Source organism: Panicum hallii, chromosome 5 (assembly GCF_002211085.1).
Source record: "Panicum hallii strain FIL2 chromosome 5, PHallii_v3.1, whole genome shotgun sequence".
NCBI classification, from domain to species: Eukaryota; Viridiplantae; Streptophyta; class Magnoliopsida; order Poales; family Poaceae; genus Panicum; species Panicum hallii.
Window position 1 is genome coordinate 8,952,851 of NC_038046.1, and position 25,140 is coordinate 8,977,990.

General features: G+C 46.2%; 5 protein-coding genes across 7 annotated transcripts; 4 read left to right on the forward strand and 1 right to left on the reverse strand.

Moving 5' to 3' along the window:
* Positions 1–4,403: 4,403 nt before the first annotated feature.
* LOC112895871 (RHOMBOID-like protein 12, mitochondrial) lies at positions 4,404–9,453 on the reverse strand. Of its 2 annotated transcripts, none has more exons than XM_025963869.1 (8): positions 8,931–9,453; positions 8,736–8,850; positions 8,541–8,660; positions 7,139–7,249; positions 6,888–6,926; positions 6,105–6,209; positions 5,977–6,018; positions 4,404–4,906 (listed from the first exon to the last, which is right to left on the reverse strand). In XM_025963869.1, the coding sequence occupies exons 1-8, from the start codon at positions 9,296–9,298 to the stop codon at positions 4,817–4,819; spliced, it is 990 nt and encodes a 329-aa protein (XP_025819654.1). In that variant the 5' UTR covers positions 9,299–9,453; the 3' UTR covers positions 4,404–4,816. The 2 variants fall into 2 exon arrangements, with proteins under 2 accessions (XP_025819654.1, XP_025819655.1); XM_025963870.1 differs by lacking the exon at positions 4,404–4,906 and adding an exon at positions 4,913–5,417.
* Positions 9,454–9,685: 232 nt separating this feature from the next.
* On the forward strand, positions 9,686–12,324 carry LOC112895324 (uncharacterized protein C9orf85 homolog). Its single transcript, XM_025963272.1, has 8 exons — positions 9,686–9,864; positions 9,953–10,035; positions 10,123–10,161; positions 10,253–10,305; positions 10,404–10,467; positions 10,582–10,624; positions 10,708–10,755; positions 11,935–12,324. The coding sequence occupies exons 1-8, from the start codon at positions 9,784–9,786 to the stop codon at positions 12,097–12,099; spliced, it is 576 nt and encodes a 191-aa protein (XP_025819057.1). The 5' UTR covers positions 9,686–9,783; the 3' UTR covers positions 12,100–12,324.
* A 2,682-nt stretch (positions 12,325–15,006) lies between these two features.
* On the forward strand, positions 15,007–15,866 carry LOC112894433. The gene has a single exon (XM_025962148.1). It carries the CDS (start codon positions 15,262–15,264, stop codon positions 15,592–15,594), a length of 333 nt encoding a protein of 110 aa, XP_025817933.1. The 5' UTR covers positions 15,007–15,261; the 3' UTR covers positions 15,595–15,866.
* A 2,450-nt stretch (positions 15,867–18,316) lies between these two features.
* Positions 18,317–22,876, forward strand: LOC112891900 (mitochondrial import inner membrane translocase subunit TIM50). Its single transcript, XM_025958903.1, has 10 exons — positions 18,317–18,777; positions 18,950–19,038; positions 19,572–19,608; positions 19,775–19,836; positions 19,934–20,047; positions 20,271–20,375; positions 20,449–20,547; positions 21,232–21,388; positions 21,509–21,611; positions 22,570–22,876. Exons 1-10 carry the CDS (start codon positions 18,522–18,524, stop codon positions 22,613–22,615), a joined length of 1,068 nt encoding a protein of 355 aa, XP_025814688.1. The 5' UTR covers positions 18,317–18,521; the 3' UTR covers positions 22,616–22,876.
* A 750-nt stretch (positions 22,877–23,626) lies between these two features.
* On the forward strand, positions 23,627–24,865 carry LOC112891901. Of its 2 annotated transcripts, none has more exons than XM_025958905.1 (4): positions 23,627–24,023; positions 24,139–24,188; positions 24,335–24,404; positions 24,486–24,865. In XM_025958905.1, exons 1-4 carry the CDS (start codon positions 23,681–23,683, stop codon positions 24,530–24,532), a joined length of 510 nt encoding a protein of 169 aa, XP_025814690.1. In that variant the 5' UTR covers positions 23,627–23,680; the 3' UTR covers positions 24,533–24,865. The 2 variants fall into 2 exon arrangements, with proteins under 2 accessions (XP_025814690.1, XP_025814689.1); XM_025958904.1 differs by having other exon boundaries at positions 23,641–24,023; positions 24,323–24,404; positions 24,486–24,720.
* Positions 24,866–25,140: the final 275 nt, after the last annotated feature.

Genomic DNA, 25,140 nt, shown 5'->3' on the forward strand with positions numbered 1-25,140 from the left:
TGATTTTATCTTCAGATCAGTAACTGAAATGTTAACCCCTAAGAAAACTCAGCCTTTTACTTGCGTGTTCTAGGGCAAGTATATGTCACCTATATATGCTCTGAAACAATATATAGCTTAATCTTATATGTTATTGTTTGCATGTGCAGAGATCACTAGAAAGGGAGAAGACAACCATTATTATTTGATGTATCGAGTTTAATTTTTGTATTTTTAATTTGGAAAAAGAAGAGAAAAAAAAATACCTGTACACACGTCCTGCCTAGCTAGCCCTGTTTGAATCACAGACTTCACACATGATTTGCAGAAAATATGGGAAAGAAATTCTGGCGATTAGGCCTATATGTTTCATTTACGTCCCAAAATGGTAAAGCTGCGAGAGGCGAGATCGAGGGCAAAATCAATGTAAACTCTGAGCGAGCGTACGCTCTCTCATATCATCTATCATCCTGCGTCAGCCCGGGCACCAGCAGCACTGGCACCGCCAAATAAAACAAGAGGATGCGACATGATGGCTCATTTGTTGGCGCAGACCCACCAACTAATGCACACACAACTAGCTACCTAGCTAGCTATACCTAGCATGGCTCTAGCTAGCTCGACAGCATGCGTTCATGCCCTTTAGCGAAATGCACGGTACATGCTCCTACTCGCACATGAGACCTGTCGTCTGTGATTCAAGCCAAGCCCGGCCCGTACGGCCGGTTAATCGTCACTCAACGTTCATTTAATCCTGAACCCAATGCAAATCATACCATGAACAGCACAATCAGTGATGGGATCAGCAGGTACTGTGTGCCATCCTGTCCGTTTTGACCCGGCGGAGGACGGAAGGAAAGAAGGGAAAGCCTAACGGGAGTCGCTGTCCCTCGTCTTTTTCCGTCACCTTTGCTAAAGCTGAACGACCTACTAAATCTCAAAGCTAGCGGCCTTTCTTTTTCCTGCACTCTGGCAATCGATCTGGCACATCTACACACATGCTCCATCGGCTCATGCCCGCATCATTCACACTACCCTCTACCAGCAGAAGATACCAGCCAGCAGTACATGCTAGATGCTCACAGCATCGAGAGATGATGGCGCATCGGAGGACAAAACGTTTCCTGCAAAGAGATCGAGATGGGCTAGCTAAGAAACCTTCCAAACAGCTGCCCCTGCTGTTTCCATGGACAAGACAGTCAGGCCAGGCGTGCATGGAGCCATGGACATCTATCTGATCTGCAAAGACAAAGCATACGCATGGAGCCACACGGACAGGGAGAGCCTTGGCCTGGACCATCATCCCGCGCGTCGGGGTACGGATTAACCATGGCCACGGGGTACAGGAGATCCGAGCGATCGAGAGGCCGGGGTGGGTGGTGAGGCGAGAGGACCTGGGGTTGATGAGTAGTAAAAGACCAGCTGGCCGGGGAGCTGCGGGCGGTGGGGCTGGGCTGCAGGCGGGAAGAAGGGGCCCTTTGGCAAGTGTAAAGCGACTCGTCATGCGTAGCCCCGCCCGTAGGCAGCTAGGGTTTCGCATGCATGCATGCAGAGAGCAGAGCGGATCGATCCATCCATCCATCATGTGTGCCGTCCATATCTCTGGCCATGCATGGACCAACATATGCCCTCGTTCACACAAGGAAGCATGGTCCCCGGCCTGCAGAGCGAGACATGGTGATAGATGCCGATGTTCCTGCTGGCTGCTGTGTGCATGCCTCCAATTAAGCTCTATATGATCCATGCCTCTCGCCATCATTCCATTCCCTTTGCTTTTGCTTAAGTTAACAGCTTGGATCGGAGTAGGGGCTACTGGCTGCTAGCTAGCAAGTAGCAGCAAGTTGTCGCTAGGCCCTGGCTACGACCTCTCTAGCTTACTTGCAGTCTCACTACTCGTGCTGCAAAAAAGCTGCATGCGCCTAAGCTCATGCATGAGATCACACTTTGATCAAGCGTAGCAGCTAGCTGGCCGGCCTACCCGATAATTGCATCGCATGCTACTCCTAGTAGATGGTTATGAGAGGAGCTGTAGCGCCTAGGTTAGGTTAGGTTGTTTATGCCGGTGCAGACGCCGAACAGTGCGGCGTTTGGCCGTGTCTTTGGGCGGCCGCCGGGCCGGTAGGTAGGTACTTACAAGTTGCATCGGCCGAGCAGGCTATCTTTCGCTCGCTCGCTGGATTCCTTTTGGGCAGGGATGATCAGTGTAGGGAAGTGGGCTACGCTGCAGATGGACGCCTAGGTAGGTTGTACTGTACCGTGTGCTGCTTCGTCGTCGTCGTGCAATAGTTTTATAGTCTTTTGCGTCGCCTTGCATCATTCTTCGTTTAATTTACTGTGCCCATGTGCTGTAATGCTGTGCATGGCAACTTCTAGGCCGCATGTGCACTGTAGGCTCTCTAGCTCGCCTGTACCGCGGTAGGCAGTACTCGGTATAGGAATACTGATCGAGGATGGCAAAACATACCTGTAGCAGGGACAACGAACGTCGTATAATATCTACAAGATACGTATGTCGTGCAACATTCTGCATGCATGCCGCGCCGTCGTCGGCGCCGGCCATTGTCCGGACTCCGGTGTGGGCATGAGCACACCAGGCAGGGGCGGGCCACTCTCTTGCATTGCAACGTTAGGTCAACCAGGCAAAGACACTGCCCGTGCCCCCCTTGGTAAAGCAGCTGCCCATCTTGGCCCTTGCACAGTTGCACATTGCACTGCAGCGTGACTTCAGACTACGTCAAGACTCCAACCGCTAGCAGCCTTGCAGGGCCAGCCAGGCCAGGCGACGACGCTTCCGGACTTCCACCGCCACCCCTGATCCTGAGTTGACTAATCCACGGCGGCTCCGTCAGCGGCCAGCCGACCCTTTTTTCCTATCCGGCGAACCCCGTGCGTGCACTGGTACCGCGCCGGCGTCATGTACGGTGCGCGCTCTGCGCATCAACGCGTCACGTGGGTCGCTGAGCCCTGAGGCGCGCGCGCGACGACGCGGCAAGCCTGCCAGGCCGGCCGCCGGCCGCCCCTCCCCTCCTGCTTGCTGGCACTGCACTACCGTCGCGTTCCGCGCCGGTTGCTCGGTCGGCCCGCGCTCGCGGCCGGGCATCAGGCAAGGACGGTACAGTACCACCGGTCCACCACCGTCTAGACTATTTTCAACCGTCGTTCTCTATATTCTTCTCTATATTCTTTATTTACAGAGTTCTCTACAAGATTCTCTCCTCTGTATCTCATTTCCCAACAACGTTCTCTAAATCTCGTTCTCTATACATTAAATCTTATATTAGAAACGTATTTTATTCCAAATTTTTATACGTACGTATTTATCATACCTCAAATGCTATGAACATATTTTATTTTTATTTAATTCAGTGTTTAAAACGTAAAGAAAAAATAGAGAAGAGGAGAGAGAATATCTGTATATAAAGTAAACCTGTAGCGTTCTCTATTTTAGAGGACTATTTAGAGAACGCTGCTGGAGCATATAGAGAACGAAATTTTCTCTATATATATTGCGTACAGAACCGTTTAGAGGGCACCATTGGAGACACAATGTCATGCTCCGAGGAAGGATAGACCTAGAAGTTTCAGCGGGCGTACGTACGGGCCGACGTGTCGCCCGAGGCAGGGGCGGGCGCCGTGCCGTACGCACGCGGGCGAGGCGTCATCTCGTCAGATGATTGCGACCAGACACGGCTCGTGCCGCGGAATCATCTGAGCACGCAGCGTACGGATCTGCTGGTGAGCACATGTTCCTTATGCGACAAGGCGGCGCGGCGCCTTTATCGATCCCTCGCCGGGTGGCCCAACCCGCGGGCCGTGTATTCCCCGGATCACCGCCGGCCGCCGGGACGGAGGAACTCAGGCGCACGCGCGCGGTTCATAAACAACGGACTCAGCGGGGGAACTTGAACGAAACCTGTAACCTCGCTGCCCCAGCAAGGTCGCTCTCAAACGTCATCACCTGAGGAACTCTCATTAAACATCAATACATCACATGCAGTTTGCGGCAGTGCGTGGCCTCACGCCTAGGGGTGGTCGTTTCCTCCGAACTAAACTACTAAAGTTTAAAGTTTAAATTTTAGAGTTCCATCACATCACATCGGATGTTTGAACACCAATAAAAAATATTAAATAATCTAATTATAAAATTTATACATAAATAGAAACTAATTCACGAGACGAATCTATTAAAAGCATAATTAATTCATAATTTGACCATGTTGTGCCATAGTAAACATGTGCTAATGATAGATTAATTAGACTTAATAGATTCATCTCACAAATTAATCTCCATTTATGCAATTAGTTTTATAATTATTTCATATTTAATTTCTTAATTAGCATCCACACATCCATATCCAAACAGCGCCTACAGCGCCTTAGATGACGAGTAGCATCTTCGAACGGCATGTATGACAAGCAGCATGAGCAGGACAGGGAAACCTATGCCCACAGTAGCAGTTGCGATTACAGAGATAAGTAGGATCTACACGAACCTTTCAACACGCTTCTTGAACCATTCATGCAGGTAGTTCTCTGCCATTCTCTTCCCCACTTCCTATCAGCAAGCACTGGCCAGCCGTAGCCTCGTATACTCGAATTTAAAACGTGCCAACTGGAATCGGGTTCTTCTTCCGTTTAAGGGGCAGTCATTGCCAGAATAAAATCGCTAAAAAAATCAGTCAATGTTGACAAGCACTGGTACATTATTCTAGGAGCCATCCCTCAATATCAGTGAGTCAGCAGATGACAACAAATGCAAATTTCAACCCAAGGGGCCACAAGGTGAGCGCGGATGGTTGCCTTTGCACTTTTGGTCCACTTATATAAAGCTCGAGGATCAGATCCAGCCTTTCCTAATTCGAGCCCACACAAGAGCAGCAACTAGGGCACCACCTAAATGAGCTGAACCTGAAACATGGCCTTGCCCCTAAAAAATTGAATGAGATCAGTAGCCCCACTTTGGAACAGAAAATGGTGACCAACATGTAATTCATGAAGTTAGATAATCAATTACTGTATAAATAAGTAGTATGGCCCAAGTTGACTTTTTTATTAAAAAAATGAGATATACAGGTTATGTAAGCTTACAAGAAATGTACCAGACACACATAAGTTGATTGCATAGCAGATCACACTAGTGACAATCAAAAGTATACAAAGTGAAGAAAGGTATACGTATTCATTTCAAAATCCAGTTGAGCAGAAAGGTGCAAAAGATGTACACCAAAAAGGAAACCTTACAGACCAGCAAACATAAATATCATATACATATATGTGAAGAATAGTTTTTTTTCTAATAGATCAGAACATTCCCACGCCTAATGTTGTATGGCCAACTACACAAAAAAAGCACCTCACAAACAATCCCTGCACTCGAAGCCTTATCACACACCAAAACTGACAAACAGGGAAGGGGAGGCCCTCCCACAAACAAGCCCCTGCGAGGATCCCCATGGTGAGGAAAATGTTGGGATCACTTCTCTTCCCAAATAAAGATGTAATTTTTCACTAATCTTCAATTAATGCACATGTTTATTTTTTCCAAATGCTTCAATTCTAATGTTTATTTTTTCCAAATGCTTCAATTCTAATGTGTATGCAGGTATTAGTCCAAACGTATAAAGATAATTCATATTTCTACTAAAAGCTGTATAACATTGAAAAGTCTTTTTTTTTAAAAAAAATGGTGGGGCACCAAAGCCCCAGGATACTGGGAAGACATTTTGCGATGTAAAATTGACACCCCTGAGTTCAAGAAATTTTGTCAAAACTCTAAAAAACAAGACGGGGAGGGGGAGGGGGGGGGGGGGCAGACAGCCCACCCGCTTTGGATTAAGAAGGAAGCAGAGCTCAAACCCAGCTTTGTCAAAACTCTTGAATGATGTGCACAAGCAACAGAGGCACCTAGGTAATGAACACAGGCAACATAGTGGCACCCAAAACATTCACTTACTAGACAAGAAAACAAACTGAAAGGCATAGAGCCATAACACATACCTTCTTGACCCTATACAAATCAGCAGCAATCAAACCAGCCCCCTGAAATGGAAAAGAAATAAAGAAATTTTGTTCTGAGCAAATAAATGCTTAGCAGATTTTTAAAAAAAAATTGAAAAGAATCTCACCATCAATGCAGCTGGAATAGGAATTAGGAGGTAAAGATAGACCAGTCCTTTGGGATTCAGAAAAATATGAAGGAGGATAGTTGCATTGACTGCAGCACTTGCACCCTGAATGACATGACATGAACAAAATAGAGCAAATCAGATTTAAAACACAGTGATTTATGTGCAATACCATCAATAATGCCCATACAGTCGTCAAACAAAAAACTGGATTAAATTGCTGTATCATATACCATGGGCCCACTTACTCCTAGGTAAATGATGGATAATCTTATTCCTATTTACTTTTCCGGTATATTGCGCAAAATTTGTTGACTAAAAAGTTCCATTATCCATATAAAGTTTAAGACAGTGTATCTTGCTTTGGAGTATGAACTGATGAATAATGCTTATTCCTACTGCCTCCGGTTCACAGTACTTGTTGATTTAGGTTTCGGCACAGGAATTAAGGAGATAGATAAAATGACCATCTTACCCTCAATTAATATTCTATGAAGTATGCATACACTGATACAAGTGGAAATAAGTTATTTAATGATGCAATTAAAGATGGGTAAGACTAAGGTAGGCCAAATTTGCCTAGAAGTTGTAGAACAACAAGTATTTTGAAGATTGAAAAGAAGCTAAAACAAGTACTGTGAATCGGAGGGAGTACCTACTTTCCTATAGATTGGGCAAATTTTGTAGATTAAAAAAATCCATTATCCATGTAAAAGTTTAAGATAATTTAGCTTGGTGTATGAACTGAAATAAGATTATATTGTCGGAAAGGAAACCACATACAAGTGCAGGAGCTTTTGAAGTATCCCATCCAACATAAACCTGCAGGACCATCACATATATCAAAAGAGCTCATGAATTTTCAAATCGCTAGTAAGGAACTGCCTAGTTTACAGACCTTTCAGAGGTGAGTATCAAAATGGATAGGTTGTGAGCCTGAACTAATCATTTTATAGAAATTTAATTCAGTATTGACTAAAATGGACGATTTGGAACCATATTGCTTGATGCATATATACACTATGCATTCTTACCTGTTTCCGTGGAGCTAGAAAAGCCTTCTCTAGGATGAAGAATGCCGATCCAGTAAGTGCTCCAGCTACATACAACTTCAACAGAAAAGCCGGACCAAACGTCCTCGCAATCTGGTGCAGAAAAATAAATAACGAAAAGGCAATTCAACATTTGGAGCAAAAGGTAACGAATCATTAATACAAACACCAGAGTACAAAATGGATAAGTCAGTGTTGTTGGAAGGAAACTAAACAATACATATCCCACTGCACAGTACACACCATATAAAATTCCACATTTTAGATGCTTAATACACTATATTTAGTTTTTAAAGCACATCTCTTCTGATATAGATGTTGAGAAAATGTAAGACATAAATCCCAGTATCCCATGGAAAATTGTTGCTGCACATCTCAAAAGGGAATATTGAATACAGGTGAGCTGCTACACAGGAGTACAGTACAGGACCTGCAGCTGCCTGCATCTGTAAATGTTCCTGCATTGGGCCCTAACTGGCACACATAACCCTGGATCTGGTGGTAAGCACATAAAGGCCCTTCAGACATTGAAGCTAAGTTATTATGCGTAACAACATGATACATTTGAATATTAGATGCAAGACTCTCAATTCAAACCAGTCAAACAGCTATTTTGAATGATGAACTGCTAGCTTAGTTGATAGGTATATTTGCCCTTCATAAGATAAGCATATCCTCCTAATTTCAATTCATGTAATGCTAGTCCTATCTCCTAACAGAATAAAGGACCCAGCTAAAGTTGGAAAAGGCAAGCCGGATGGGATATCCTTTAAAGCCAGAATCACTTCAGAAGGCCAAGTTTCGTGCTTCCATGCAAGAAATTTGATCCTTGATTTCCTGGAGATAAGAGGCTGAAAGAATAAAACAAGGTCAAATGTAATGCTATTTGTAATTTCACATGACAACATCCATCCATCATTTCCTTTGGGAGGCCTGGACATACCTTAAAGTTTAAACTAGGATAAAATAACGCAAAAGAAATATCATGATCCATGGTGAATATGTTACTGCGATTGGTCCTAAATCATGTTCTAGATTCTGCATTCTTATATTTGGTACCTACATTCTGCATTGCACATTCATTTATGATTAATATATTTTCACGACCCATGACTGACGATATTCCATCAAACAGTGCTGCACACAAGTGAAGCTAGGCTCCTCGGATTAAAGAGTCTTAGCATGCCATCTTATATTTTCCGTTTTCTCTTCTAGGGTTTATAAGAACTTCAAAAGTAGCATGTTCTAAACCTAAGGTTATGCACACGAGTCGCACATTGATTTCCAATTCACTGCATACTCTTTTCACATTGATTCCCCTTTGGGCCTCCCAACCGAATTATATATGTCTACCAGTAACATAAAGGAAGAGTGTGTAACTTACACTTGTCCCAAAGAAGTAGAGGCCAATCATATTGGAAATCAGGTGATCAGACTCCGCGTGGCTGAAAGCACTCGTGAGCAAGGTGTGCAACCGTCCGCTTTTGAAATTGTCCAGCGAAATCTGCTCCATTGCAACAACGATCAAGTAACCGCTATTATACTCTAAGAACAAGTCCCAATTGGTCACTTCACTAACCATGAAATGCCTACTCATGAACCCCGGATCAGCCACACGCCAGAGCATAAAGATGGCCACATTCACGCCGACGAGCGTCAACACCACCTCGTCGGGGGACTGCATCCAGTACGCCCTTCGGTAGACACCAGAACCCCAAAATCAGGAAGCAAACAAAACAATTCCCGAGTAACATCACGCCAACCTTAACCTCACCAGGGCGCGCCTTGGAGAAAGGTGGACGACGCGAATTGCCACCCCGACCCCTGGGCCTTCCGTCGCCGCTGCAGCGAGAAGAGATCGAGGGAGCCGGCGCTGCGGACGGCGGCCAACCACCGGGAAGCGGCGGTCCGCGCGGACGCTGCGACGGCCGCCGCGCTCCTCGGGAGGAGGGAGAGATCAGTGCCCTCGGAGAGGCGATTCCATAGGAGGTGAGCCGACGGGGAGGGGGGTGCGGGTGACGGAGCGGAGGGGGAGTGGAGGAGGCGGTTGTGGTGGGATTGGAGTTGGGGTCTGGGTTTTGGGACCCCGCGTAGGGCGTGCTGCGCTAGAAGGGACTGGAACTGCAGCAGCTTCCTCCGCATGGCGAATTCGGCTGGCTACGCTACGCCTGCAAGGCTCTCTTCGGCTGCTCCGGCCGCCGTCTCCTCCGCGAATGGCGGTGGCCGCTCGGTTCTGTTCCGACCTCCAACTCCGAGATGGGGGGGTTTCGAACTGAACTTTCGATCGGGAAATGCCGGATTCCCCACTCTTTGCCGTCTTGAGCTGTCGTTCGCGGATATGTTAGAACTGGGCCCCCAGGTATGCTTCAGTGGGCCGGTTAGGGTTGTTGCTGGGTTCTACTAAGAAGGCCAGCCAATGGGGAATTTCGTGGGCCATGACCTTGTGGGCCTCGGCCTGTTGTACGTCGAACACATGTTTTTTGATCGAACGGGTGAGATGGGGCCACGTCGTGCGGCTGCAGCGAGGGAGGTTGTAATAAGGGCAAGCAGCGCGAGGGGACTCGGGGCGTGAAGAGAAACCCCCGGCGGCGCGAAGCGGAGGAGGGAGAGTTCATCGGAACTCAGCGATGTCGAAGCGGCAGGGACCCCCCAAGCACCAGAACCGCTACGCGTGGAAGCCGAACCTCGGCCAGAAGATCAACGAGACCGTAAGCCCACTGCCTCCCCTCGTCCGCCGCCCGTCCCGGAACTTCTCGATCGCCTAAATCTCACCGTTCGAAACCCTCCCCGCTGCAGGAGCCTGGGGGCAGGTTCCGTCCTCTGTCGGAGATCACCGGCGTCTGCCAGCGCTGCCGGGACCAAATCGACTGGAAGCGCAGGTGGTCCTCATCGGTTCTATTGACTCGTTGCTGTAGTTTCGACTGTTTCGTTGCTTCTAGGTCCGATTCGTTCTCCTCCTTTTGCAGATACGGCAAGTACAAGCCAATTGTTGAGCCTGCAAAGTGGTAGCTCTCTTTCCCTCTGATTGTTTACTGTTTGGCACGTATACTGAGCATGAGCAGAGGTGGTACTGATGGTTTTCTTTTGGTTTGGCAGCCAGAAGTGCGGGAAGCGAGCTGTCCGTCAGGCGTACCACAATGTCTGCAGAGGTGAATTTCAACTGCTCAATCTGTCATGTTACTAGGTCTGGTTGTGAACTGTGGTATGTTGGATTGTTACTGATTTTGATTGCCTTTGTTCAATGCAGATTGCTCCAAGGACCTCGGCATATGTGCCAAGTGCTGCACTCGTGTCAACGAGCTTGTTGGAAGGTGATCCCTGCTGTTTATTACTATACTGCATTGGCATATCTGCATAATCTATGTAGTTTGATTAATTTGCAATTGTAATTTATATAGTTTGATTAATTTGCAATTGTAATTTAGGGACGCAAATGAAGAGGATAGTGAACGCAAGGCACTAGAAGAGGTTTGGTTCTGTTATATTTGAAATTGGCTTGCTGTGAACCTAGAGGAATATTGTTTTGTGCTGATGACTGAGTTGTTTTTCAGGCTATCAGAGGTGCTAGAGAAAGAGAAAGACGCACCCTTCTTCGCATTGTGAGTACTTATATTCAACTCTTCACACAGAATAATTTATTTTGTACTTATGCATTTGCCTCTACTATTAGTAGTCTCCGTGATGCTAATCAATTAACATTGGATTAGAGAGCATTGAATCTGGAAAGGGAATTCCTGTTCTTGTATTGTTATTGTTTGACAATGTCAGGATCCTTATGCCTGCCTTAGTAGAAAAAAAGAACTCTGGTTCCTTTATTTTTACTTGTGTCTTCTATTTCATAGATATCCTTTACTTACAATTTGTGTCTTCCAATTCTTCATCTCTATGTTATCCTATTTGAAAATTTTGCAAGCATTTTCGTTCTGAGGAATGTTTGAACATGAAAAATCAGTCATCTTGGTTCTACAAAATACAAACCAGCTTTGCTCCAGAGCTACCCCTTTGAACTGAGGGGTGTGGTGTGGGGGGGGGGGTGTTCTGGCAAGATTCCATTTAATAAATATTAAGTTACAATTAAAATCCAATGCGGCATTTCAAGAATTGGCGTCAACGCATTCATATTAAATATTGATGCTAGTCTCTTGTTGGAAAATTAAACAGGTATTCGGTTTGATGATCTCATCTATGAGCTGTTAGTCTGTTATCATTTCTCCCTTTGCATAGTACCGGTTAAAATATCAAATCTTTGTCTCATCGTGTTTTGCAAATGAATTGATTTTCTTACTTTGTGTGTGATGTGCAATCCATTCTGTTGTTGGGAAAATTAGTCTATACTATTCTTAGTGGATATGTACTTTGTACGGGGTGTTACTGGATAGATACTACTAAATGTACCTTACATTACATTAAAAAGTAGTATGCATATCTTTATAAAGAAGCATTGAAACAACAGAGAAATGCTTTGTGGTTGAAAAGAATGGGAATTATTATATATAACACCATACATGGGATCTAGTATGTTTGCTCTGAAACAAATGCTTAAGCAAGCTGCTCATATATGTAAATGCAAGACACCAACATTTCTACTCGAGGTTATTGAGATGCAAGTGGAGTGCGATTATTGTTCCCTATTGTATACTGATGAACCTCTAGTTCCTATTCTTGGAGTCGACTTGAACCTTGAGACATTTTTTTTGTTTTAAACAATGTCAGTTGTTGATCTATGTATTTATTTCAGCAAAAACTCTCTCCGATATTATTAACATTTCCCTTGGCAGATGAACAAAGGCAAGGGTGGGGACAGTGGCTCGTCAGTCCCAAAGATTGCTGACAGAAGTCGAGAAGGTGACATTTTTCCTGCCGCGTCACTTGATGAATACGCAGACCAAGCTAGAGAGCAAGACGATTCTGATGAAGAGGCCGGGGACTTCGTAGAAGATTAGGTTCTGAATGCTTTATTTTGTAGAAGTACTTTCTTGGTGTAATGAGGTGATGCTTTTCAAGTCCATGTTAGGCGCTGTAGAAATACTATCGTGCTGTGTCAGAGATTTGAGGTTCGTTTGATGGGGGTAGGATTGTTTCATACTACCTGTTGTTTTCTTCCAAAGCTTCGGATTGGAAGATGTTTAAAATTTCTAAGTTACTGCTCTACTGCGTCATTTTAAAAATGTTGGAACTGCAAGTCTCTTCTATAGTTCTGCGCACGCTATCAGTTTTTTTTTTGGAAAAACCGGGTTTGTATTTCATACAGAGTTATGATAGTTTACATCCCACATATTATAAAGATGCCTTTGAAAGAAATAAAAATTATACACAAGTCCTTGCAAGACAATATTGGAGCAAGCTTGTTGAGGCTGACCGTCCTCCAGACAAAGGACCATCAGAAATTTTCATTGGCACCAAGAGTAGCACATCAAAAACTCCAATAATTAGATTTACATCAGAAATTTTCATTGGCACCAAGAGTAGCACGTCAGAAACTCCAATAATTAGATTTACATCAGAAATTTTCATTGTAGCCATTGAACGCTCATGGCGGATAAGATGGTCGGAGGCTATCGCCTGCTCGAGAGCGACAATTCACCCCGTTTAGGAGTCAAACCACCAAAACAGGTGGTAGCTAAGACGAGCTAGTAGAGCTAGTAGAACCTGTTGCAGCCACCGCCTAGGCCACCGGAGAAAAGGATGGCGCCACCTCCTCTGGTCCGAAGATGGAGCCCACCAGGAAGTCTGCAACCGGCAGCAGCGCCACTAGCCCGGAAGGGAAAGCTCGCAGGAGAGCGCAAAAGATACTTCCCCAACGCAAATAGGAAGGACAGTACTAACCCCATGCAGATCTCGCCGCAGACACTGCCGCCGATGCCATCATCGCCGGAGAAACGCAGAGGTAACCTAACCCTAGCCGGCGACGGCGATATAGAAGACGCCAGCAGGACAAAGGACCTACTAGACCTAAGCCTAAAGCTATACAGAACCCTCTTGCCAAGGAGCCGGGCACCCCTCTCAGCTCCGCCGCCGGCAAGGACGCTGGAGGAGAGGAGGCCAGCGGCGAGTCGCCCTCGAAACTGCCTTGTGTCACTGTAGGAAGGGGAAAGACGGTTCTCCACGCACGCTATCAGGTTTTTTTTAAGAGGTAGGAAACTTCACCAAGTAGAAATAGAGTATGAATTACACACGCCATCCGGCGGACCAAGCAACCACACATGCCTCCCTATAGCGAGTTGTACAGACTACTCCTCGCCAAAGAGTGTGCGTCATAGTTTGCTTCCCTTCTCTCGTGTACGAACTTCATCTCCTGGAAAGCTGCTGCTTCTTCCCTGATCTCCTTGATTATATGGCCACAGATTCCCAGTGTAGAGCCCTCCATGCTTCTCACGGCATTAGAACAGTCGCTGGCCGTCCGAACACGACGGAGAGAGAGGTCGTTTGCAAGGGCCAGACCTCTCTGCACGCCAACACTTCCATATAGTCCAGGATCAGTAATTCCCGCCATCACAATTGACGAAGCTCCTAAGAAAGTCCCCATCTCGTCTCTAGCAACAGCAGCTGCCGATGCTAGACCGGTGTTCTTGGATATCGCAGCATCTACATTAATCTTCGTAACATCTTGTGGAGGGGGGAGCCATCTCGGAAGCTTGGGGGCCTGTCTATCCTGCACTGCCTTTCGTACCCCGGTCAGAGCCAGGCCCGATATAAATCTGCCAATGGAACAATGTGTTGATAAAGGGCTCTGGAAAGAATTCTCGTACACCACTTTCCTCTTCGCGTGCCAGATTGCCCACAGCACCACCATCACCCTTGTTGATTCTTCCTGTGACAGAGATGATACGGCTGCTGCCAGCCAAGCTTTTGCGTTTGGCTCTTGGATGGTGCATAGATGTTCCAGTACCTCCTCCTTCTCAGGCGCCCATACACATTTAGCCATGTGGCATTTCAGCGAGGAGTGCTTTCAAGAATCTCGTGCACCACAGACTAGGCATACATCCTCTGGTGCCATGTTTCGTCGATGGGCGCACGCTCTCGGGTGATCGACCATTTTTCTGTTCCCATTCAAATTGTTCAGTCGGGATCGGGGCTCGGGAGGCCATGGCCCACGGGCCACGGGAGAAACTGTTGTCAAGCGGGTGCCTGGCACAGTGGCACGTGAGCAAGGGGCGCACCACTGAGGATGTGGCCACGTATGCACAGTTGTCCCACGTTGCGACTTGTACTGCAACGCGGGCCACAAAGCCATGGAGCTTAGAACAACCTTCCCGAAGTGCCCTTTATACATCTGATAATTGATAATGTTGAATATTTATACTAAAGCTGTCTTCTCATATAAACAAAGTTTAAATTCAGAACAAGCTTAGAGAGCTTCGAAATGCGTACATCAGAGCTAACGACAAAGGGAACTACAACTATAGATGAGGCTAGATGATGAAAGAGAGAGCTAAAGAAAAATACAACGTACGTGCGACAAAATTATTTGCGGTTGATTCACACGTTGCAAAATCTTCACATTCTCATGCAAGTAAGTCGTAACGCTTAGACACGTCTATTCTCATGCAGGCAAGTAAACACCAGTAATTTCATGCACATAACGCTTAAACAAGCTTATTCACATGCACAAAAAGGTTTGTACGAAATTCTACCTAGTTACATTTATCTATACGGATCGGCACGTAATAGATTTTGGCGCATAAACTATATAAACATGCCGTCCCTGCCTACAAATTACAAAACCGCCTTTAATTTTACCCAGGAATAAAAATCCGGCCACAAATGCCACTGCAGCCGGCGGGGCATTTTGGTAAATGAACCCAGAGAAACGGCAGTTCCTCCAGCCACAGCCCGCACCACCCTCGGTGCTGCAAGAGAAAACATCCCCCAAAGAGCACACAACCTTGGCTGGAGGCGGCGGCAGGGCGAATCTCCGCAGTCTGAGATAACTCCACGCTTCCCACCATCCCCTCCCCCACTCACCGTCCTACCTCGCCTCCCATTTTCCTCCCCCCAGCGAATCCAACCCCACCCCTCCCTCCCCTGTTACACCAAGAGCCAAACCCCTAGCTAGCCACCCCTAGATCTCCCATTCTCCTCCCGGCCGCGCTGCCGATCCGGCGATGGCGTCCAAGGCGAAGCTCGGCGAGCTAATGTGGGAGCACCGGCTCCAGGCCGCGGCCCTGGTGGCGGTCGTGGCGGCGACCGCCGTCTCGATCTCCGCGCTCGGGCCGAGGCTCGGCGCCGTGCTGTCCTTCTTCTGGCCGCTGCTCGTCTCCACGGGGTTCTTCCTCGTGGCCGTCACCGTGCTGCTCCGGATCTCGCCCCCGCCCGCGGGCGCCGACGAGTCCGGCAAGGAGCTCATCGACTTCGTCGCCGGGTGCCGCCCGGAGCACCTCGTCCCGGACGCCGCGGCCGTGGCCGCCGTGGAGGCGCCGCCGGAGCCGGAGATCTAACGCCCGGCCTGCCGGAGGAGGAGGAGGCTGGCTGGCACCATTCGAGCTCGCGGTCCGCGGCGTGCTCCGTCCGCCGGGGCGACTCCAGCAGTGCCACGGTGGGGGCAACCTGTACGGGCCCACCTGTAAGTGCCGGGTGGGCTGCCCCGGCCGGCGCGCGGCCGTGGCTTCGGTAGCGTAGGACTTCTCCATGTCTCCCTGCTGGTCCGGTGTAACATACCGTGGAATTCAATAATGAATCATGGCATAAAATAAAAACCATCCTCGCCGGAGCGATTTGTGTGTGGCGCGTGACTGCCTTCCCTACCGTCTTTCGCTGTCAAGGTGGCCTTCGTTATCCCCGGCCACAGTACGCGAGGCCAGCATTATGAGTGATGATTCATGCCAGGAAAGCGAAAGGTGAAGGAGACCGGCTTTTCTTTCTGGTCATGATCTAGTTTTAAGTCTAGTCTAGTCTCACAAAATTCCCTATCACTAGCTTTCCAAGGTGTTGCGGTGACAGCGGATTAAAGCGAGGTTCAGCTGGAGGTCAGGCCTTGGATTCCACTCTCGCAATCCTCGGTCACTCGCCATAGATCTCATCTCACTTCGAATCCGGGCACCACTAATCTGCATCCTTTCGGCGTCAGCCGTTGTTGGGACGCAGGGAGCCTGGGGCCGTCCATTTTTTTTTCTCCTCCGTGCTATTGCTAGACCGCCGCCAGGTCACGCGTCACCAGATGACCACTTGTCCAGAACGAGTTGATGACCGACGCCTCCCGTCGCTGTCCTCGGGAGGCCCCACCGGTCATACTAAACTCGGGTCTGTTCAGGAAAGGCCGCCTGGGTCTTCAGTCGTCACTGCCCTCATACTAAATTTCGATATGCTTTCAACTCTTTTTTTGTTTAAAGGAATATACGTTCAGCTCTGAAGGAACGGGGCTATCTTGATACGGTCACCCCGCAGTGGTCAATGAACGTGAGATAAAAAAAATGAAGTCATGGTGATCAGCGTGCTAGTACGCGTGCGATTTGATTGGCATCCACCATTATACCCTGGTGTCACTGTCGATGTAGCTGACGTAGGTCATATTTGATAAACTTTAGTACTTCCTCTGTCTCTTCGAGAATTTTTCAGACAGATTAAGAATAAAAAGTAAAAATCTATATTACCCTTCTTTAGTTACCATACTACACGGATAAAGAGAATAATTATAATTTTCCTATTTAGCTTGCATGCAGATCTATATGCCATAATTATTTTGCATGCAAGGAGGGTATTTTAGACCTCTCATACAAAAAATCCGCTTGGAACTTTGAAAAGTAGGGATATTATGAGACAAAATCTGAATGCTAGAAGTAGCTATATAGTTTTTAAGACGGAGGGAGTACGCTTTTTTAGTAGTGTCGCCAAAATTTGCAAATTAAAAGTATATAATTATGGGATACCAATACAAGATTACGCATTGAACTACAAGACTAGGTGTATGGCTCTTTCAAACGAAATGGTAAGTAGTTTGTTTGGATGGATCAAGGTCTTTAGCCTATCCACATGGTAGGCCTTCGAATAGCTAAAATAGCTCTCTCTTTTTTAGCGTGAAACGTGAATAGATAGAAATGTGTTTCGCTACCCGGCCAAGAAAAACGTTCTATTTGTATAAAGGGCTTGTTTGGATTGTGGCCGCGACTCACCATGCAAAATTATTGATGGTGTCTGCATGCATGCACAATCGTATGACCCAGCGTTAATTTTCAGCCTCTTAAAGCTAACCCACTCGCACTGTTCAGAAATCACATCACTTCGTGTGCAAAAGATATGGTATTTTGACGTTTTGTCACCTGTTATTGAGTCACCCAAACAATGATCTCTAAGTTTCGTTACTAAGGTTAATATCAATCTGCAATTTTATACTTTTAAAAGGTCGTATACAACTAGGGTGTAAATTGATTACCCTTAGGTGCACCTCCAATCCTCTTTAGTTCAAATATTTGTACTACTTCTTCCAAATAATCTTATTTTGAAGAAGTAGTACAAATATTTGAACTAGATTATTTTGAAGAAATATTACAAATATTTAGACTAAAAAGGATTAGAGGTGCATCTAAGGGTCACCCATTTGCACCCCTATATACAACATTTAGAGGATGTATTCCACTTCCCCGAAGTTTATGGGGCTGGATAATTACTTGTTCATGTCACATTTTAAGTTACCATGTCAGTGGTTATTTGGTGTACTACTAAATGGGTAACTTTAGGGTTCTGAGCTAGTTTTGTTCATTTGTGTTTGGCATGGCTAACCCGCTATTTCTACGGGTTAAATTTGCTCTGACCAGGTTAGCTTAATTCGGTCTGAAATTCTAAATTTCACACGCTTGCCTGCTGATCTTCAAAGAAGATGATAGTACAAGGACAACAAATTACCGTCTGATCACGACTATGCAGGCTAGTGTTGGTACAATAAGCCACAGAAAAGTCTGAAATTAACCCTCCAAAAGAAGGGGAGTCTGAAATTCTGAAAGATTCCCAGCGGAAGAGGAAGGAAACGTCGGCACGATTACGCCGCCGTAAGTCGTAATCGCAGCGTGCATTAGCATAGGGGAATGGGGAATTCTACGGCTATTTTGTTCGAGACATCTCTCTCTAATCTCTGTTCTCCCCCAGGGGCATCTGCCCAAAACCCACCTCCATCCAAAAGCATATGCCAGCACGTCTGACGAGTGGGGCCGCACGGGACTCTTCCAGCCCAGCCTCCCCTCTCCTGTCTCCACTCTCTAGTCTCTACTCGGCCTTCTTCTCCATCGCCATCGCCCGCACGTCCGGCTATCCGCCTCACCATTCTCGGGCCCCTCGGCAGCCTCGTTAAACCCTCCGCGCGAACCGGGGCGGAACCAATCCGAAGCCCTACCCACGTGACCCCGCATCCCGTACCCCTCGCGCAAGCCGCGCCATGTCCCGCGTCGCGAGGTCGCGCCTCCTCCCCAGGATCTCCGCGCTCTCCTTCTGCGCCGCCTCCCCTGCAGCCGCCGCCGCTTCCTCCTCCTCCACGTCGGCAGCCGCCGCCGCCGCCTCCGAGCCTTCGTCCACCTCCGGGGACCCATCATCCCAGCAGCCCCCGGTGGCCCGCAAGCCATGGGGCACGCTCAAGGTCGCCGCCTTCGCCGCCGTGTCCGCCGCGGTCGGCGCCACGGGCTACGCCAGCTACGGTACGGCTCCCGATCCCTGCGCCGCGCTGGCTCTGGCGGTTCAGATTCTCAGCTTCGCGGTTTCGCTCCCTCTTGTAGATTCAATGCGTCCTGGGTTCTGTTTAGCGTCCTTTGTCTGTGTGTCTGTGTGTGATTCGTTGTCTCTTTTTTATTGTGCGTTTTCTGTGTGTAGCTTATTCTCTAGAGGAATTGGATCAGATGACACGGGAGTTCCGGAAGAAATCGAAGCATCCCATTCCTGAAGACGCGTCCGGCTTCGAGGTAATTCTGCAACATGTCAAGTTTGGGAACCTGTCGTTAGAGATATTTCGTTAGTCGTACAAAGTCACAAGCAGCAGTGCCTTATGAAGTGTTATTTAGAGGGAGTTAGGAAATGTGACCTCTGATTATGGGAGATCTGATTAGCCGTCTATAAAGGACTTTGCAATATCATGGTACTATTCAGGTTTTTGAGGTGACTATTTGGCAGCTAGCTTTGCATTTTTGTGCTAGAAATTTGCATGTGCTGAAATTGCATATGGAGCACTTTGGTTTTAGTGCATTTCCTGCTTCACTGCCTGAGATATCACCTGCCATTTTTCCCCACTTATTGTTCCTTCCAAAACTAGCATTACATGATTCCTGCATTTCGAGGATTCGAACTTATAATGGGATGATAAAAGGTTTGAAGGATGCTCTATGGTGTGCTTGCTTTCCGGGTGTATAGGAGAACACCTGAACTGGAGTAGTACGGGACCAATAGTGTTCACTGTTTTTCAACCATGTAATAAATGAATTATTTTTCTTCTCTGCAGAAGTTTCAGGCTATGGCTTATTCAGCAGCTATGAAAGGTAGGGACTACTATATACTTCTTTACTGCCTCTGGACTCTGAGTTGCTCCTGACTTGCCACTAGTTAGACCTTCCATTTAACTGCCTGTTTAGATTGTGTACTGGATGCCTTAGATCTTTTTCCTTGGCCCCTTAGTACTCAGAATTGTATGATTTGTTCTTGTAGCTCCTGTTGCCACTATTGAGCTATACCTGGATGTCAGGAGCCAAATTGAAGATCAAATTCGGGTCAGTAATAAATGGTATAACTTTTTTTTCCTTCGTGGATCCATGTTGGATATCGTGAAGAAATGTCCATAATCATACTGATATATATTTACCATAGGGCTTTAGCGAACCAGTATCAGACAAACTCCTTCCAGATCGTCCTCCTCAAGAACAGCATGTATTGACCCTAGTTCTGGATCTCAATGAGACTCTTGTATACTCAGATTGGAAGGTGAATTTTTGTGTTTCTTACAAGCTTTTTCAGTTTTGTTACATGTCCTCTTGTATATGCAATATGAGCCAAAATCTATTCTTCTTTTTGAAAAAAGCGTACAGTTAATTGTTCCTATGGTTTTCTATCGTGTTCATTTCATATGTTTTCCCGTCCAATTGAGAGGCTTAGGGACTGCTTGATCAAACTAATGTTTTTTTTCTTAAAAAAAATATGCATACAGCGTGAGAGAGGATGGAGGACTTTTAAGAGGCCAGGAGTGGACGCCTTTCTGGAACATCTTGGGAAGTTTTATGAAATTGTTGTGTATTCTGATCAGCTTAGTATGGTAAGTTTATTAGAACTTTCAGTTGTTCGCTTGTATCAAATGTGACCTGGATGAAACTTTGTTACATGTGCAGTATGTTGATCCTGTCGTTGATAGGCTGGATCCAAAGGGCAATATTCGGCACAGGCTATCAAGAGTTGCAACTAAGTACGAAAATGGAAAACATTATCGGGTATGTGGGATCTTACCTGCTATTCTTGTAGCAAAGTGAATTGTTGTATATTGATCCTTTTGCGGTACTTAAATATTTTGTATCCTTTTGCATGGATTTTAGGATGCCAAGTAAAAGAAAATGGAGGGAGTAGTAACATCACAAGTTCCAAAATCTTTGAATCTTCTTATATATATAACTACTTCAAGTCCTATGTTGATAGTTGAATCGTTTCCAATTCTAATATTACCGTCATGCTAAAGATGGATTGGTGTTCGACTTTTCTTCGCCCACTTTCCGTTGCAAGCCATGCAATTCTTTCCAACTAAGATGATATGTCCTGTTTCAGTGGCTAAAACTTATTTCTAATTATGTTGCTTAAACTTATGTAAGTATGCATGCTGAAAGGGTAAAAAAAGAGCTTCCATTTCTGGAAAAATCTGGGAACTTTATTCATAATGATAATCCTAGGTTGGTCAAGTAATTTCATCCATTATTATACGATCTGCAATCGCATTTTCATTAGTTGCTTGTTGTTGATCATCCCCCATTGAGTGCTTTTTCCAGTGGTTATTCTTGTTCTTAGTCTGAGTGGCAAATTTTTCTCCAGAAAACTGGTAGTTATTGTACTTATTACATTGTACGAGGCATTGTGTACTCTACAATGATTCAAGACTGAACCTTACTTTATGATGTAACTACTAGGATTTATCGAAGCTGAACAGAAATCCTGCTCAAGTTATTTATATCAGCGCTCATGCTTTGGAGTCAAGTCTGCAGCCTGAAAATTCTGTGCAAATTAAACCTTGGAAGCTTGAAAATGATGACACTCAACTGCTTGATCTTATTCCATTTCTAGAATGTAAGCCTTGGAAACTTTGACCTTCTGATCCTGTGAGGCTTGGCGTTTCCATCCTTTTAGTTTGCTAACTTTTCTCTCTCTCTTTTTTTGCAATCTTTATAAACCTATGAAATTCTGTAGATGTTGCTATGGCAAGACCTTCTGACATCAGGGCCGTTCTTGCATCCTATCAAGGTAGTGACATAGCTGCTGAGTTTATTGAGCGCTCCAAGGAACACCAAAGGTAAGCAATTATTTGCCTATGAGTTCTATCCCTTTTTTTTTATACTTAATGAATGACATTATGAGTGTTTGGTGTACCAGTAGTTGCAGCTCCTGTGAAAATAAATTGTTGTCATGAGTCATGACTATGACTATCGTCAGTTAATCCCAGTTCCTATGAAAGTAGTTTGTGGAAAATATGCCATTGTATTGGGTCTCTCGTGCTTTCTTACTTTTGTGCAAACTTTACCAGAGGGAGTATAGAATCACCTGATTTCCTTATTTGAGTACCTCATCCAGTTTTGATATCTTAATTGTTCAGCAAACCTGTTTGCTGCTGCATGAGACTAAAAATTGATGTCTTATGCCTTCAGAAACCATGTTAGATCTACCAATTTCATAAGATCATTGACCGTATTGAAAGACAAATTTCATAAGCTCGGTCATTTGAGTTTTAGGTTTAAGGGAACCTTTTTGTCACACATTTTAATTCACCAATCATTCTGGTTTTAGTTTTGAGGCATCTTTTTGTCATCTCCCAACATGGCAGGGGCCTATTTCTGGTTGATATTTGTAGTCTTTATTTTACAATAAATATGGGGCAAATTGCAACTTAGTGTGTTTGGTTGTTTGATTGTTTGACTGCTCATTGCTGCTAAGCTTTCCTTTTTTAAAAGCTAACTAGATGGGTCATGGGTGTAAGAGCAAGACAGCTTTTTTACTTTTGTGGGTCGTGTGTTGATTTTTAAGGTACTTTAACATAGTTGTATAACATATGTTTCCTCAAGGATTTTAACATGCTGGGTAAATGATATACAAATAGATCGTAGTGTGAAGTTTGAACTGAGGTGTGGTATAAAAACATAAATGCTGTAACAGGATTACCATTTTTTCTTATTCACGTGGTAGTTCATGGTTCCTTTAGTTGATTTAGAACTTGTGTTAAGCTTTTATCAAGTACCAACAATGTAACTTTGCAGGCGCATGCAAGAACAAAAGCACTCAGGGCGCATATGGCGGCGATGATGACTAGATCTGTTGGAAGGAAAACATATTAATCTACACACTTCTATAGACACATCAAACTTTTGGTGCTCCAATCCAAATGAAGTGAATGAATCCATCGTCCATGGATTTAATATTTGTCAACTTTTGGAGAGATCACCCTTGGCAGTTTTTAATAAATGTTTCCATTTTGATGGGTGTCTTACAGTGATATCAAACTTAACCTTTTCAGAATTTTGGTATCAAGCATGATATGCCGTCTTGGCCGACATTTTGAAAGTATCTTTATGGCAGATTCGCTTGCATTGATTTTAGATATATAGATAGAAGCTAGTATGATCTGTTGAACAAATCCACTGCACGAATTCCAGGCTGGCCGTCTTCTTTGACCGGTGAGAGTGCGATATTTCTGTTGATTGTTGCAATCTTGTGAAATGTACTAGCTTGAACTGCAAAAATAATGACTGGTGAATGACGTTTTGTGGGTAATTACTGCTCTCTCCGTTCCAAATTGTAGATCATTTTGACAAATCTAAATACATGGTAAAAAAAGCTTTCGCCACGTACAGATATAAGATTAGGTATGATATCTGATAGTGTTCTGCACCCATCTTTTTAGTCAAAACTGAGGATGATTTTTTCAGGAAACAAGCACTAGGCTAGGAAAGCACATCAGATCCAAATTCCGTTTTCTCTGGACATCTCTCTGTTCTCACAATCTCACTTGATATGAAACACATATGTTCAATACGTTGATCCAGGACAGAAGTGATTAGTGCTCCGGGTCACCGTGGCTCTGGTGAGCACGTCAACGGAAGCAATGTTGTTGCTTGTAAACAAAGTTAATAAGCAGGAGTGAGTAAAGCATACCGGCATGGATGATTATGTACGTACGTGCAAGACCAATCGCGAATTGCGACAGCGGATGGAGTTGATAGGTGTCCTCGTATTATCGCAGAAGCTGGTTGACGCAGGGCCGAACCGGGAACGGAAATGGTGACGAGTTAACCTTGGTATTTATCGTGGACGTGAGAGCGTCGCGTGGCAGACTCCGGGTCCCTCGTCCACCGCAAAGTCCCGGTGGGAATGGACGTTCGCGCGACCCACCATCTCACACACACAGGTTGTGGTGGCGTACCAGAGGGTCGCGCTCGCGGCCGACCGTGCGGCGCAGCAGCAGCTAAGCTCGTGGCGATGCAGGCGCGCCCTTTCCCCGCGTGCCTGCCGGGCCTGGCGGGCGGCCGGTGCAGGCGCAGCGGCCTCCTCCCCTCGACAGGACGCGTCAGCAGGCGGGCTCCCGCCGGCCGAGGGGTTGCCACCAGCGTTCGCGCCGTCGACGGGGCTTCCGCTGCGGCCGCTGTCGCCGCGGCTGCCGATGCCCCGCTCCCGCCGCCGCAGGTCACCTGGCAGATCGTCGTCGGCGCCGTAGGTGAGTCCATACACATGTTGCCTCGTTTCCCCTCTCGAGCTAGCTCGCCTGTTAGCTCCTCCAGTTCGTGTGTCTGACCCTGGCGCAACCTGCTCTCGGCTGTCCTCTTTTGCAGCTGGAGTGACGCCTTTCGTGGTTGCAGGGATCGAGTTCAGCAAAAGAATCGTAAGTGCCGGGCCTGTTTTATCTTGATAACAGAATGAATTCTGTCAATCTATCGCTGATTACGTATCGATCATTTTAATTACCGTCCTTCATTTGACGATGCCTTTTTTTTCTTCCTTTCCCGACCATTCAAGTTCGCGCAAAAGAAATGTGAGGTCTGTGGAGGCTCTGGCCTGGTAATGAAGAACGACTATTATGTTCGGTGCCAGGGGTGTGGTACGTACCATGCTTCAGTGTCACTTTAGCTTCAGTGTCGAAGAAAATCTGACTTAGATTTGTCGCCCTGTTTCTTCGTAGGTGGTTTTCTTCCATGGCAGTCCTGGAGAAGATTCTTCACGGGCTGAACGTGGTCGTCTAGCCCCCCTGATCATCAGTACTTTTTTCTAGCGCTGTTGCTAAAGATGGATATGGGGATATAGGGAAATTTGCTTGCGAGATACAAGCTGAGCTACTTTGTGTTTGAAGTGTCTTGTAAGCTGTAACCAAACCAAGAAGCAATATAGGCATGTAGAATTGCTCGTGTATGCCCAAATCGGTGCCATTGGGACATCTCACGCGTCCGAGTGGTGCTCATTTTTTGCGTTCCGTGCACGGTCAAAGTTCCGCCGTGTGTATGTGACTCTGCACTGCCCTTCCTATCACGATTGAGGTGCCAAGAATGGAAATATTTCGATGCCTCTATTCGTTTGATCAGACTACAGAGTTCCAGCACGCAGCATCTGCTGCGCTGCCTGATCTTTCATCGAGTTTTGATCGGACGGTACAAAAGACGGATCCCAAAAGACGCCTCCAATCTCTAGGCGTTTTGGCCCGAAGTCAAACTTCCCGAGCCACCGCCCCTAGCACGTGTATAGTATCACCTTTCTTGCCCGGCGCGTGTCGCGCGGCCATTTTCCCCCATCCTTCTCCCTTCGACCCTTCCCGCCGTCTCCCCTGACCGGCGAGGGGTCAG